This window comes from Myotis daubentonii, chromosome 12, assembly GCF_963259705.1.
Source record: "Myotis daubentonii chromosome 12, mMyoDau2.1, whole genome shotgun sequence".
Classification (NCBI taxonomy): Eukaryota; Metazoa; Chordata; class Mammalia; order Chiroptera; family Vespertilionidae; genus Myotis; species Myotis daubentonii.
Window position 1 is genome coordinate 49,914,396 of NC_081851.1, and position 15,756 is coordinate 49,930,151.

General features: G+C 46.0%; 1 protein-coding gene across 3 annotated transcripts in view; it reads right to left on the reverse strand.

The window, feature by feature from the left end:
- The window catches only part of SPTBN1 (spectrin beta, non-erythrocytic 1), a 178,679-nt gene that overhangs the window by 59,573 nt on the left and 103,350 nt on the right, over positions 1-15,756 (reverse strand). For all 3 annotated transcript variants that reach the window (XM_059659810.1, XM_059659811.1, XM_059659812.1), the window contains one exon: positions 771-922. In XM_059659810.1, the coding sequence (XP_059515793.1) occupies positions 771-922 (152 nt within the window). The remainder of the gene's footprint in view (positions 1-770; positions 923-15,756) is intronic.

Sequence of the window (15,756 nt, forward strand, 5' to 3'; positions counted from 1 at the left end):
CCTATGGAACTGCCTGTGATCTGGTAGAATACAGCATCCATTTTCAAACCAAGACGAGACAAAACCTGTTGGGTCAGTTAGGGAGAGTGGCTTAAGCTTCCTTGGCTTACGGTTCATAAACAACAGTCACATCAGAGACAAGCCGCTGTAGCGCTGAGAAACAAAATGGGGATACAGTTTTCACTGCAGGCTGAAAACTCCCTTGCCTGAAAAGGCACGGTGAATTCATTAGAAGCTCCGAGTTTCCAAGGAGACGACAAAACACCAGCCTCTCCCTCCACCCCCAAAATAAAAAGTGTGCAGGGAAGAAAGCAAAAACATCAGAGAACTACTGAGTTCAATTCTTGACACTTTAAAACGGCAGCTAAGATTTTCCAGAGAATTAATAAAACACAAATTCAAAATTATTCCATGATCCCGTGGGCTATAGATCCATCTTGGAGCCAGGGCCCCGGGCTGGCCCTTCAATTACCAGCACCATGCCCTGTTTAAGGGGGGACACAGCCAAGGTCCCTCTGACCGAAGGGGGTAGTGACCTCGCAAATTACGAGAACGCGGCCACCTTATTACAGGTTCAAGAACATCAACTAGACTCAGAATGTCTACACAGGAGCTTTCTCCAACATGCTCATCTCTCTTATCAAGGTTCTCCTTCTCCAGAAGATCAGCCAGTGATTGTGTAATTTACCAGGAGGAAAGCCCTGATAGATTTCTCAAAAACATTTCCCCACCCATGCTGCAAGACACTTAAACAGCAGCCCGACACTCACCAGCCTCTCTCCAGAGAGGACCTCCAGCAGCTTGATGAGCATCCGTCCATCTCGAAGGTCCGTGTACAGGTCTGTGATCCGGCAGGACACTCGGGCGAGGTGGGAATTGACCCACTTGGTGAAGGTCTTCTTCTGCACAGCTTCACGCTCATCTGCAAGCACAGGAGAGCCTGCGTTACCACCAGCCACAGCAGAGGCGCAGCGGCGTGGTGCCAGGGGGGCCATGGGGCCCAGCCAAAGGAGGAGCAGCAGAACTGAACTCGAGTGAGTGAAACCTCTTCAGCAGGACCCACTCTTGGACTCACAGGAGTCTGCAGTCCGTGAACATCTGGGCGCTTCAGCATACCACCAGCAGAATGCCCTTTGCTTTCATTCAATTCACTATCTCCCATTTCTGCTGAAGACGCAGCCGGGTACAGTAGATGACAGGGAGGTCTTTTGCAATCCTGCCCATTGGATTAACACTTGGCTGGTAAAGTCTCGTGACAGCTATCGTTTCTCAAAAGGCAAGTGTGGGGGAAGTACACTGATTATGGAAGCATGTAGGGTAGAAAAACTCAGAAGACATTTAGAAATTGCTTCTCTATACAAAGGATCAGGCATCACCTACCTCGTAAAATAAATTTACTCATGACCTTGATCTACAATGAAAACCTGCTGTAAGTCACAAGCCCCGTGAACAACACAGAAAATGGCAAGCAACATGGTAAAGTTCAAAGAGATCTGGCCAGGCACTGGAAGAGGAGGGCCTGGGCCCAAGGTTTTGCCAAAAATGTGCGGAGACACTGGATGCAGTGTCCCCTTCTGTAAGATGAGTGGACAACTATCACCTCCACCTCCAAACTCAACCATTCGCTGAAAAGGCAACTGTTAGTTTATGCTCTAGAGCAGTGGTTCTCAACCTTCCTAATGCCGCGACCCTTTAATACAGTTCCTCATGTTGTGGTGACCCCCAATTTCATTGTTACAAATTGGACATAATTAAAGCATAGTGATTCATCACAAAAACAACATGTAATTATATATGTGTTTTCCGATGGTCTTAGGCAACCCCTGTGAAAGGGTTGTTTGACCCCCAAAGGGGGGGGTGGCAGTCACACATCCAAGTCATCGAGGGAACTTGTTCTTCAAGCCTCAGTCCAATTTAAAGCATAAAACTCTAGATACATCTGCCCAGCACTGGCCCTTCACATCCCATACAAACAGGCTTCCAATCTTTTTGCCTCTGCAGAATGCTCTACGTGCAGGCTGCTGAGACGTTCAGTGGGCACCCACCACTCGTACTGACTATGTTCTACAGTTATCCTTCTGTCACATACTCGCCTGTTTCTAGTTCCATGAGCATGAACTGGCACTAAAAGGACCCAAGGCCTACTCCTTCCAGTGCCAGCCCAAAACCACCGAAAGGTTTATGTATTCATCTACAACAAAGGGGGGCAGGCCCCAACAATTTTTATGCATTTCACCACCATGGGGTGACAACTAAAAAGCCACCCTTGCTGATGGGGCATGCACTGGGTGGCCTGGGAGTACTGGGTTCCCAGGCTGGCCAGAGCATCCTGGGAAGGTGTGCCTGGAAGGTTTTACAGAGGTCTCCATTCACCCCACTGCAGGGAGGGAGAGAAGGAGGGAGGCAGAGACAACGTGGGATGAGCCTTTACTGCTGCCAACCTAGCAGGTGAGGCAGCCGGGGGCCTCTGCCAAGACAGCTGGCCACCTGCTGCAGCCAGCAGCTCCTCCCGGCTCAGCCTTGCCCTAAAGGAGCAGCCTGTCCAGGGGGAGAAAGGACCTTTCCCCAGGAACAAAGGCCGACCAAATACAGACAAAGGACCAGAAAGGATGGGATTGGGGGGAGCGAGAAGGCGGCAGTGAGGGACACACTGCAGCCTGAAAAAGAAGCTGCACCAATAGCGTCACGATCAGCCACAGAGAAAAGATCACCTGCATTATTAATCGCACAATCATCCTGATGGATGGTAACTTTACGACAGTGGCATGGGCAGCTAGCTGCTTTTTGTTTGTCTGTTTGCCTAAGGTTGGCTGCTTTCAAAGAGCAGGTCCAGATCGGAATACACAGACACGCGAAGTTTCTCCCAGGTACGGTTCAGATGTATGTAGGGTCAACTAATGGTTTTTTATAGTGTTTTTTTTATGTGCTACACTGGAGTTACAAATGTCTTTCATAAAGCCCTTGATGGGTATCCCAGGCAGTTATTAAAGGGTTTGGGGCTCAAAGTCACTACCACACCCAACATATCAAGGGAACAAGATCAAAATGAAAACCTGCTTGGATTAAGGTATTTCTAAATAAACAAGCACACAATGTGTTCGTCAGCCAATTGTGGCTCCTTGGGCAAATCTCACCTTACAGAAACACCTCGGGCTTCTCTCAGGTTCTGAATTAACAGGTTCCTTTATGAGGAGATTCTGAGGATTTGCTTCAAAAGACAGTAAAAGCACTCCCACAGCACCCTGACCTGCAGAGTTATCGTCCCACGCACCCCCTCCCCATGAGGAGACCACAGAGAGGTCGTGGGTGGAGCAGAGAGAACCTAATGGAAATAAGACAGGCTGGGGATCTGTGCCAGGAGGGGTCCCCGGAGCTGCGGGGTCCTCAGAAACTACAGGAAGAAGGTAAGAAAGAAGAGGAGAAAGAAGTTTAAAAAATTAAACTAAACAAAATAAAAGGAACGAAGGCTTACTTTCTAGCCCTCTCCCCTGCTCCCCACTTCTCTCCTCCCCTCGGTTTCAGAAACGAGCTCCAGGGAGAGTGAGCGCACTAGAAGAATCACACAGAGTCCAAGTTCCTGGGCTCACACCACCACACTGGGAAAGGCATGGAAGATTCCATGCAGGAACTGGACCAGAACCAAGACTCTTACGACACACAAGGGGCAGGAAACGGACTCAGCCGGAGACGCGAAGCCCCGCCAGCTGAGTGTGTCCTCTTACAATGGATCACTTAGGTGAACTACAAACACTTCTGAGGCCGGAAGGAGGGAAAGGAAGGGGGAAAAGATCTACCCAGAGGCCCAGTTAAGGATGAGGCTGCGTGTCCTTGGGGACTCCGTCCTTTGTTCCACCCTTCCTGGGAACGCACAATGACATCACCCCTGCAATCCCAACCCAGCCAGGCCGGGGCAGATCAGGCCAGACGCCTGCCCCAGGAGGAGCAGGAGGCCCTTGGCACAGACAAGGCAAGACAGTCCGGAGACGTGTTTCCAGCTAAAGCTGCTATCACTGGGCCTGAGCTGTGTGAGGAGGGGTGGGGTAGTAGGAAGAGAAACCACTTCTAGTGCCACACGGAGGAGCAAATCTGGTGATGGAAAAGGGGGCCCTTGAAAGTTGTACTGATTTGGTTATTCAGATCAGGTTCTCAAGTGGGGCGCGATTTTGCTCCCCAGGGAGACATTCTTGACTGTCATGACTGGGGGGTCAGGTGTTATTGGCATCTGGTGAGTAGAAGCCAGGATGCTGCTCAACACCCCCCAGTGCACAGGGCAGCCCACACCACGAGGAATTATCCAGCCCCAAGGTTAGCAGTGCCGCTGGGTTGAGAAACCCTGGTTTAGACATTCTGGGCTTATACCGATTGGAGCCGGCATGCACAGGTCTCAGTCGGCACTTGGCAGAGAGGGACAGCTGAATTGAGGTGTTAGTCATTCATGACTCTCTTTACCCACACCAAAGGGCTTTCCATCCGGATGGCTGGTGGCAGCAGAAATCCCCTGCCCTCAGGCCCACTCGTCGCACTGCACTAAGGGCTCGCTGCTTCCTTGCAAGAGAGAGGAGCCACTGCAGGAGCAGCAGGGAAAACCATGGGTGGGCGCCCCATCTGTCCTCCACACCATTTCCATTCTCCTTTTACCTTTTCAGTGCCTTGTATTGCTGTTCATCAAGCCAAATCATGCCTGCATCTCCTCCCGAGAAGCTGACGTGGCTGAACCGACGCTGGGGCAGGTTCCCACGCAGCCTTATCCAAAACTGGGTAGGTGGTGGGCCCAGGAATAGGCACCTCGCAGGTCTGCTCCCCGTGTGTTTGCCCCCAACCCCAAATTACAGTTACTTAGAGGGACTCTCGGGCATTAGATGAGAGGCGGTGAAGTGCACATCAAAGTGCCGGCCTGTAGCAGTACTCATCAAACCAGTTCCTCCTCCTTTTCCCCAGCAAAGCCGCTCTCTCATCAGTTTAAAACCATTTGAGAAATGCATCAGGGATCGTGGGGTCATATAATCTCTGGGTGGAACAAGCCTTTGGAAGGCATCTGAATCACCTTGCTTTCAAAAGAAAAATTCCTTCTACAGCCTTGGGCCAGCTATTTAAAAAACCCAGAGAGGGGGAAACTATTTGTGTGTGGCAGGAGGTTAATAGTTATATAAAAAGAAAATGACTTGTTCTTTCTTCTTTTATTAAAATAATAATAGCATTCACTGAGCACTTACTATGTCTCTGGTACCAATATACATGCTTTACAACGCTCATAACTATTCCACGAGGCAGGACTAGTAACTCTCCTGGAAGGTCGGCTCCAAAACCTGGTTTTCAATCTCTAGGCAATAATGCCTCGAGCACAACATTAAAAATATTAATAATAAAAACAAACACAGCCCTAACCGGTTTGGCTCAGTGAATAGAGCGTCGGCCTGCGGACTGAATGGTCCCGGGTTCGATTCCGGTCGAGGGCATGTACCTTGGTTGCGGGCACATCCCCAGTAGGGGGTGTGCAGGAAGCAGCTGATTAATGTTTCTCTCTCATTGATGTTTCTAACTCTCTCTCTACCTTCCTCTCTGTAAAAAATCAATAAAATATATTTTTAAAAAACAACACAAAACATGTCACAAGGATACAAGCTCCCAGAAGCACCCATAATCTCGCCACCCTAACTCAAGTCCTATTCTGTCCAAGGGTCTGCTCCGGCCCTTGGATGACTCCAATTGTTGGGATGGTGTCTCCATCAAGATGAGATCTGGCCCGGCCAGCATGGCTCAGTGGTTGAGCATCAATCTAGGAATCAGCAGGTCACAGTTCAATTTCCAGTCAGGGCACATGCCCTGGTTTCAGGCTCGATTCCCAGTAGGGGGCGTGCAGGAGGCAGCTGACCGATGATTCTCATTATTGATTTTCTATCTCTCTCTCTCTCCCTTCCTCTCTGAAATCAATAAAATATATATATATTTTTTAAAAAGATGAGATCTGTCTCTGTGGCCCATGGAGCTCACTTCACCTTTGATGCCACAGAGAAAAGCTCTCCCCAGCCCTCCATGGAAAGGCCTTCAGGTTTAAACACCGCTCAATGACCCCTCTTTGCAATGACTATCGCAGTGCGGTGGGCAGAGGGGAATACAAGTTGGTCCCTGAGGACACTACCTGCTCTTGCAGCCTGGAGATCACCACACACCTACTGGTTCGAGTAGCGGTGGCTGCAGCACCAGCAGCCCAGGGATGGAAACGTGGGAACCACACGAAGAAGGGAAAAGACCCAGCAGCCCTCTGGTGAGGCAGTCTGTGTGTCAACACAGGGGTGGGAGCCAGGAAGGACCCCGAAAGCTCCTCTCAAAACAAGTTCCCCACAACCACGAATTCTACCAAAATGTCCTCGGAACCCTGAAAACCAGAAGCGGTTCTAAGATCCAGCCAAGTCTTTAGCTCCACAGGCTCACAGATGAATCAGTCAACTCCTGGAAAATGAGCATTCCTGAGAAGCAGATGAGTAAACCCAGATGCGTGGAAATAGCTACGCCAGCACCTATGTCAGCTCTGGATCCTTGGAAGGAGAGAATTATAAGTGAAATTCTAGTATGGCATTCTTTCCTAAAAACAGAACGTTGTAAGATGGCATGCCTGCAATATCACCACCACACATCTGAATAAAAATGTACACTTCCTTCAAGCTCACTAGATCTGCACAGCAACTCTCAGGGAGGTGGACACAAGAGTCAGTGAGGTTCAGGGCTGCGCAGTGTCACCGGCCAGCAGCGGTGGAGCTGCACATGCTGGTGGTGCCCCGGGGGGTTGCTGTCTCTCCCATGACTCAGCCAGGTTAAGAGGGATTAGGCTGCTTGGCTACACTCTCTCCTCTAAGTATCTAGACTCACTGTTTCATGTTTCTGATAAACTACTTGACATTCTCAGAAGATTTCTTAGAAAAAGAGGGTGAGGTATTTAGAATAGAGGAACATATTATCATAATTTTAACCAAAGGGCTGTGACTATCCTCTCCATCATCACCCCCTTCTAAAAGTACATAATTGACTTCCTCTCTTTTTAGGGAATGACTATTATCAATAGTGGAAGACTATGGCGCTTTGATATTTATTTATTACTCTGAAGATTTTGCTGTAATTGGAAAAATGAATGCTGTGTTAGCCCGAGTTCGCATGTTAGAAATTGCTTTGATGAGGAGGAGGGTGCTGTGTTACGGGAATGACTGTACGGCATCTTTCTGCAACACCCTCTGCAGAGTGCTAAATGCAACCATATTCACCATATGCCACAGCTCTGGCTACGAACAGGGGTGGAAGCCAAGGACGAAGGAGGGTCTGAAAGCACGGAACTTTTCTGGATGGAAAATAACGGAAACACAGAAACATTCATAATTCCCCCAAAGACCGAATTTATACCTGGCTTAAGAGAGCAAATCTCTCTTTAACTTTTCTGAACCTGCTGGTGTAACCCAAGAATGTTCTCTATCAGGATCTTCAGTTGTGCTAAGATAATGGCCCACCTTATGTAAGAATTGGCAATCATGTGCAAATTTTCTTTGTATAGGCCCATGGCTAAGTTAGGTCTAGACTTGGGTTCATGGTAGGAAATTTCAGAGGTACAAGGATGGAAGCCGAGAAGAAATCAAAAGGAGATGATGAAGCAATGATCCCATGCACACGTGCACAGTTGGCCATTTAAATCAACAATACTGTACAGGCTAGCTGATCAGGACCAATTCTAACCTGAGGTTCGGAGTATTTATACACTCCAATATTTACAAAGTGCAGACTGTATGCAGAACTATGTCTAAGACAAGGTCTCTTGCCCTCAATGAGCTAGAAGTCTAGCTGGGGAAACAAAACGAAAAATTAAAAAATAAAAGATATGACAAAATAGTACAGGAACAGTTGCAAAGAGAATGATTTCAACAGTTTCGGGGGTTGGAAGAAAAAACTCACTACAATTAGAATGGTTTCAGGCCCCACCCTTCAAAGTTACTGGAGTCCCCTGCCTTGCGCCTTTCCCGTTCTTACCCACCTTAAACATCAGTGCCATACTTATCTCCCCCAAACAATGGTTTTTCAAAGTTACTTCACTGTACCAAAACCTTGAATGGCCTCCCACCCACAAGACAGACCAAACCTCTGAGCCTAGTGGCCTTTCCTCAGCGCCTGTTTCCTCTGGCAGCTTCCCTAACATACCATCTTTGTCTCAACCCAACAAGACTTCTTATTCATTATGTTCTGAACGCTTACCCTACACAATGCCTTTTCTTTCCCATCTTTGCTTACACCATTACCCTAACCTGGAAGGCAATTTCTCTTCTCTTGCCCTTCTTTTAGACCCAGGGCAAGATCTACTCTTCCAATAGGCCCTTCATTTGATGGGTTGTGGTCTCTTATCTTTTTTTTATGTATCCTGTGTCCTACCTCGGCAACTACCCTATACCTGCCTCCAAGGACCCAACTCTGTATCTGTTCAGAGCCTTAGCATATGCTGGGCAGACTGGGTGCACAATAAACATTTGTTGAAGCAATCAACAAACCTCCAGTGCCCAACAAATACGTTCTGGATAATCCCACTGCTGCTGGTTGTTCCACTGAAATCATTGAGGAAAGAAATTCCAAATCACAGAGACAGGCCCTAAGTATGTAAATGTTATCAGTGTACAACACCAAAAATTTTGCACAACTGAATTGTTTCTTGTAACTCTTCCTCAATGTCTGATAAATGATAAAATTGCAATTTTTGTGACACTGTGTGTCAGATTAAAAGGGGCCCAAAGCTAACCTAAAAGTGTGACAAATGTTGTTTGCTTTTGTTCTGTTTTGCTTCTGGGTAATTGCCACCACATACCTGTACAGAGCAGACTGAAGATGCAAAATACTTAGGGTGTAGTAATTAGAGCATTATTGTAACACAACCCAAACAGGCCAACAGTCACAAGACTTGACTTATACTAATTTTAACAATGCATCCGTTTAAGCTCAATTCTTAGGTTGTTTTTTTAAAAAAAGAATTATAATTCAAAACAAAAGATTACAGTAGGGTGGAGTCCCCATATGTGCCTTAGCTTAAAAAAATAAATAAGTCATTTCCCATGAGTAACATGCAAAATACACAGAGCAGGAAACCGGAAACAGGCGACTGGCTGTATTGATAATAGAGAATCAAACTGTTATCTTGAGGCAGCAAAAGGAAGGAAACTAATCTTTCGACTGAAGGCCTCCCTGCGCTGGATTAGTCTGGAGGCCTTTCATTTATGTTTGCTGATTTGTATATAAATAGAACTTGAGTTAAAACGCTTTTCTTAACAGTTTAACCCACTTCATGGATAAAACACATGTAAACATCTGTTCTAAATACATGTGTAGCAAATATGCAATTCTCTGCTAATACTTAACAGTCTGATATGCAGACTACAGAACAACAATAAACTCTATATAACCTTGAGCCTATGGTTTACATCAGCAAAGCAGGCTCTGCTGGCAGCTGTACCAAGGGTCTTTCTTCTGAGCAGCATAGTCCCAATTTTGCCAGCGTGAAAACAAAGGCATGTGGGGGGGGGAACCTCTGAAGGGAGGCCTACAGTAATGAACGGAGACAGCAGGCTGGCTTCCAGGGGTCCTGGCCGCCTGTCATGATTATCACTTCAAGATGAGCCTCTTAAAATCATAGTCCACAAAAAGCCAAGACTGTGGAGGAGGCTGAGGTTATGGTGGGAAGAAATTCTGAAAGCCTTCGGGCAGAGGAACACCACTAACTCTCCTAAGATGAGAGCTAGGGTGAGAACGAGCGTGAATTAACAGCAGGGTAAAGTGCTAAAGCCACGGGGAAAAGTGCCTTAATTAAACAGAAACAGGGCATTATGAAAAAGTATTAAGAAACCAGTCACAGCCCTAGCTCGTTTGGCTCAGTGGAGAGAGCCTTAGCCTGCAGACTGAAGGGTCCCAGGTTCAATTCCAGTCAAGGCCACAAGCCTGGGTTGCAAGCTCGATCCCCAGTAGGGGGCATGCCAGAGGCAGCCAATCAATGTTTCTCTCTCATCATTGATGTTTCTCCCTCTCCTTTCCTCTCCGGACTCAATAAAAAAATAAGAGAAAGAAATCAGTCACAAAATTTGCCAGAAAATGGGCGGCACACTTTAAAACTGCCTTCATATACAGGTAGCCATACCTTGAGCCTGCTAATCTGCCACCTCCATCTCTGCGGACGGCCCTGCTGGAAACAGCCTGAAACCACAGCCAGGGACAATCGGACGAAGGATGAAGCAGTCCTGCTCTGTCCCTATGCACTGGTGGAGGCTGTGTTAGGATATTTGCTAACTTGACCTTGTTTATTACAAGCTGTTGGTTCTAACTCGAGGAGGCACAGCAAAGTTTAGGTTACCCACCTGAACCACGGGCACATGGTTAACAAGGTCATATCCAGGACTAAAACCCACATCCACTCCCGGAAGAATCGAAAAGCTCCCACACCACCACTGCCTAAGGAAAACAAGATATTACCGCCCCCACACCCCAAACAAGAGGAAAAAAAACCATAGCTATCCATCCCAGGTCAGTTCCTTCTTAACTGAAAAGATCAATTTAAAATAAGCAACAGCAATCTTCAACCTATAGCCTGGGCACTAAAACCGTTTTTTTATTTTATTGGGTGGGGAGGTCTTGGAAGAGGATGAGGAGATAGGACAGATACTCTATGTGGCCTGCAAAGCCCAATGTAGTTACTACCTGACCCTTTACAGAAAAACTTTGTCAGTTCCTGGTTCTAAACATTCCATAATGTCACTGGTCTAATATCCCAGTTGCTAGCTTCCATTTTCAAGTCAAATCAGTGTAGCAAATATGCAAGGAGTGCTTGCTCTGGGGCCATTTTAAACTTCATTGTTAAACATGCAATAGCCGTGTGTGTGTGTGTGTGTGTGTGTGTGTGTGTGTGTTTTAAAAGTTTGTTTTTATTGGTTCTGACGGGGGCGGGAGGAGAGAGAGAGGGAGGGAGAAGAGAAACATTGGTTGGCTGCCTCCTGCACACACCACACTGGGGATCAAGCAGAAACCCAGGCACGTGCCCCTACCGGGTGTGGAACCAGCAGCCTCTCGGTGCATGGGACAATGCTCAACCAACTGAGCCACACCAGCCAGGGCCACGTGTATTTTTTAAATTACGTTACTATCAGGTCAGTCAGGAGGTGAACACAGGGCCCTCTCCCCTCCCCGGCTGAAGGGTATTTATCTGGTTACCCAACACACAGAGTTAACAGTGCCCAGCTGCCAAGAGGGACAAAGCATGGCTGGAACTCAAGGCCACGCCTTCATGTTCCAAGGATGAGGAAGAGCCCTGTGGCTTGGGGCCAGCTTTCCCAACTTCCCACTGTCTCTCCTCACCAGCTTCCGGTCCCCAGTTCTTACTCTGATGGACATTTCGTCTTCATTTCTCTTCCCCCAACCCTCCCTGGAAGGAAACTAAAAATATTAAGTCCAAGGTTGACTGAGGGTAACTTGTAACATCCCCCAAAGATGGGAAAGGCTTGGAACTTAAGCACATATCATATCTTTCATTATTAAACGTAGATGGCAGAATGCTAACATGAATACAGACTAACTAGGAGGGCACCTTTTAAAGGGCAATAACCATAATGCATTCACTAGAGATAAGGCTTTATGAAGGTAATTTCATTGCAACATACTGGGATGAGGGTGGGAGGTTGTGTCTGTAAATAACCTTCTCTAAGCAACAACTAAAGAAACAGTGAACGTATTCTAAGCCAGTCTATCATGTGCCACACAAATCCACTGGTGAAGGTAAAATCCTGTACTTCATTTGCAAGGACTAAAGATAGATTTTTGTGACAGGAGACTTGGGACGAGGTGGAGGTGGTGAGATAGAACATAAATTTACTTTTTTCATGCAATGCACACACAAAAAAGGTAGCTGTCCTGTCCTATGGACTGTGTAGCTGGTCTAAGCTAGCATGTTAGAAATCAAATCATGTGCGCTCTGGCCCTTGCTTATGATTTTTCTCTCTTCTCCCGTTTTCTGGAATTCTTAGGGTCAACAGTGAAGGAAAGAAAACAGAACTCTCTTTCACACACCAGAGTCACATTATGGTCAGACACTCAAGACACAAGAGGATACCCCTCAATGCTTTCAGAGGCCGACGCTGCCAACAACATGACTGCCAGCCCAGCAACTTGAGACAGTTCCCGACAGCTCTCCTGTGAGAGGAGGATGCCCAAAGCAACCACAGTAATTTATGGAGCCCCAAAAGCTAAGGTCCAAGGGACTCTTTTTAAACCAGAGACACACTGACAAGAAGGAGGGGTCAGAGACCTAAAGATCACCATAAAGCTGTCTGCTTTACATGGACAGCACAGTGTGCACCAAAACCACCATTTCCTGAAGGGATCAATGGAAGCGGCCATGGAAGATAATATAAGGTATCATGGAAATCCTCCACATAAGGTTACACATGTAAATTTAATCTGCAGGGGCCTAGGATTCGGGGACACAGAAAGCCACCGTGATGCCGAGTTACCACATGGAACTACAGAATTGTAGCAAAGTTCCACGTAGTGAGAAGAGAAATTATGTTTAAAAGCAAATGAAACAGAAGAATTTAAAAACTGGCTTTTGCCCTGGCCGGACTCAAGGGTCCCGGGTTCGATTCTGGTCAAGGGCATGTACCTTGGTTGCGGGCACATCCCCAGTGGGGGGTGTGCAGGAGGCAGCTGATCGATGTTTCTAGCTCTCTATCCCTCTCCCTTCCTCTCTGTAAAAAAAAATCAATAAAATATATTTTTTAAAAATAAATAAAAACTGGCTTTTGTCCTAAAGAACACTGCCAATTAGTCACCTAAACTCCTTAAACTATCAGGGTTGAAATGGCAGGCTGATAAATTATATAAGACTGTCTTGTCCATGGCAAAACTCCAAAATTACAGTTGCATGTGCAAGTAAGCCCAAGCCTCTGTGTGTGTTTGGGGGGAAGGTACTCAACTAACGGCTGTGACAAGATGCAAAAACAAAATGCATAACATTATAAAGAGGAACTACTCCTAGATCTAGCCCTATTTTCTAAGTGATCTCTGAGTGCATCAAACCAAAATTTCACTTCTCACTTAATATTCCTCATTCAGGAAGCAATTTACTGAATGAAAACCTCTGATCCAATGCTCAATTATGTATTTTAACTTAGCCAATGATTTCACTGCCTAAAACATTGTTCCATGTAGAACAGCGAATGTTGTACACACGGGTACCCAGCATTCAGTCATGCAGACCCTACCATCATTTTTTTTTTCCATCTTGAGTCAATCAACCAATGAGCAACCATTTCTAGAGTACCTAAGCGTGAAGGCACTGTGAGGGCACCTCAAAGCATTAACAGTTCTCTCCTTAAAAAGTTAGTGAGCGATTTACAACTCCTTGAGAATTCACAGCACCAGATAAATGATACCCACATTCAACTATCACTTAGTTATTTTTAAGGTATCTTAAAGTAAAAAAGAGAAAGTTATTACTCACAAGGTCAAAGCCTGCAAAACAATTCTGCTAACTTCCTTTGTGGCTTTCCTTAACCTCACCCAAACGATAAATGGTTACGCAAGATTTCTTCCATAGCCAACAGCACAGAGTTTTGGCGGGCAGACCTGTGAGTACACAATGTGCACTGCCTTGTTTCAATAATGGAGGGCAGAAAAGCTGGAGGAGGAGTCAGATTCAACCCCCAGGGTGATCCAGTCGACAGGTGGGGTGGCACCAAAGGATCCCTCACACTAATCAAAGGTGGGCAGGGCAGTTAACAGTTTATACTAGCTTTGTTTGTTTAACCAAAGCCTATTTTCATTCATAGGAACACTAATCAAAGTTTTAAGTCCGGTGTTGTAGAAGACAATGCACAAGGTGTGGGTAGAAGACAATGCACAAGGTGTGACCTGGATCACACTGAATCTTCTTAGCTTATATAAGGAGTCATCCACTTTAATTTTTTCAAATGAAAAAAGAAAGCAACAGAAGGAGGAAATAAAGAGGGAGAACGGTTTTTCTGTTTTCTATTTGTTTTGGAAACTTAAACCTGTTGCACAGTGATTTTACTACAGGCAAATCTCTTGCCACAAAATAGAACACAAGATCTTTACAACGTCCCAGAGTGTGCACCCACATGCAGGCTTCCCACCCCACCCTGTTTCCCTCCCATCCCTAACAAGCAAGGCTTTATCTCCCAGCCCACAAAGCCAAGTGCTTAACAACAGGTGTGGGGACCTGGCTGTTGGTCCTTTAGTCAGTTTATGGGAGAGGAGGGGGGAGAGTAAGCCAGCGCTGGCACAGGAGTATCACCGCTAGTTACCTAGATCCGTCCTGGGAAGCCTGCTGCTAGAGCTGATTTGTTCAGGGCGTTTTATTGCTTCATGTAGCCCTTGGCTGTTTCTCCTCTATAAAGAGGATAATCTTGAAACTGGGTGGGAAGGGATGGAGGCCCACAGAGGTCCCGCTGGGGTGGCAGACAGCACAAGTTCCTCTTTCAGGAGTAGGCGAAAGTAAATGGGGGAAAAAAAAAAAAAACTACCTCCAATCCTTGGACTTGAAAAATACATCCTGTCACTTACTGAAGACCTGGAGAAAAGGGCATATTGGTATGTGGTTGCTGGGAGGGTAAGTGGGCAATATCAAAATTTAAAATATGCACCTCCTCCATCTACCAAATCACACCTGTAGATATTTACTTTCTAGGAATACCTGTGCAGAAGCACAGAGATATGCAGGATAAGGACTGCAGATTTTTAAATAATTACAAAACACGGAGAGCAACAACAAAACAGGAAAGACCAAAACCAACTAAATGTATACAAACAGGTTGATGAATTAAAACATGATGCATCCATTCAAAAGAACAGTGTGTATGCATGAAAAAGGAAGGCAAGTCTGCAGCACACAGGCTTCCGAAGATGGCATGAATGAGCAGTCCCTAAAGAACAGCGCATAGCCGAAACCGGTTTGGCTCAGTGGATAGAGCATCGGCCTGCGGACTGAGGGGTCCCGGGTTCGATTCCGGTCAAGGGCATGTACCTGGGTTGCGGGCACTTCCCCAGTGGGGGATGTGCAGGAGGCACCTGATCGATGTTTCTCTCTCATCGATGTTTCTGGCTCTCTATCTCTCTCCCTTCCTCTCTGTAAAAAAAAAAAAATCAATAAAATATGTAAAAAAAAAAAAAAAAAAAGAACAGCGCATACATTTAGTCTGATCCGATGAATGTACACATATTTAAATGCAAGTAATTACATTAAAAGGTATAGAGGAATACTTTCCAAATGATTAACTTAATTAGTTCAAGCCAGAACGAGGGACAGGAAGCATTACCGCTTCTGTATTTCTGCACTGTTTGTTGGATTTTTTTTAGAAGAACACATACAATTTTTGAAATATTTAAAGGGCATTTCCATCTGAGAGGAAAACACACAATTCATTTTTACATGGTAAGAGAACTGAGGTTCCCCAATGGGTCTGAGGTTGAGGAGCAGGAATAACAAGGGCACCGGCTAGAGGAAAACGAATTCTCCCAGGCCACCGCAAAAGGTTACACGTGAAATGCTGTCTTCAATGAGTTCTCTAAAATAAAATGCCACTCTGAATTTTCCTATCTTTCTTCTGGAGAGTAATAATTCAGTATTTAACCTTACACAACGTTTATCAGCAAAATAAGGCCAAAAAATACTAATACTCCCTTTTAATGAAGGGGGACACTGAGGATATTACACAAAAATAGGCGACATTCACT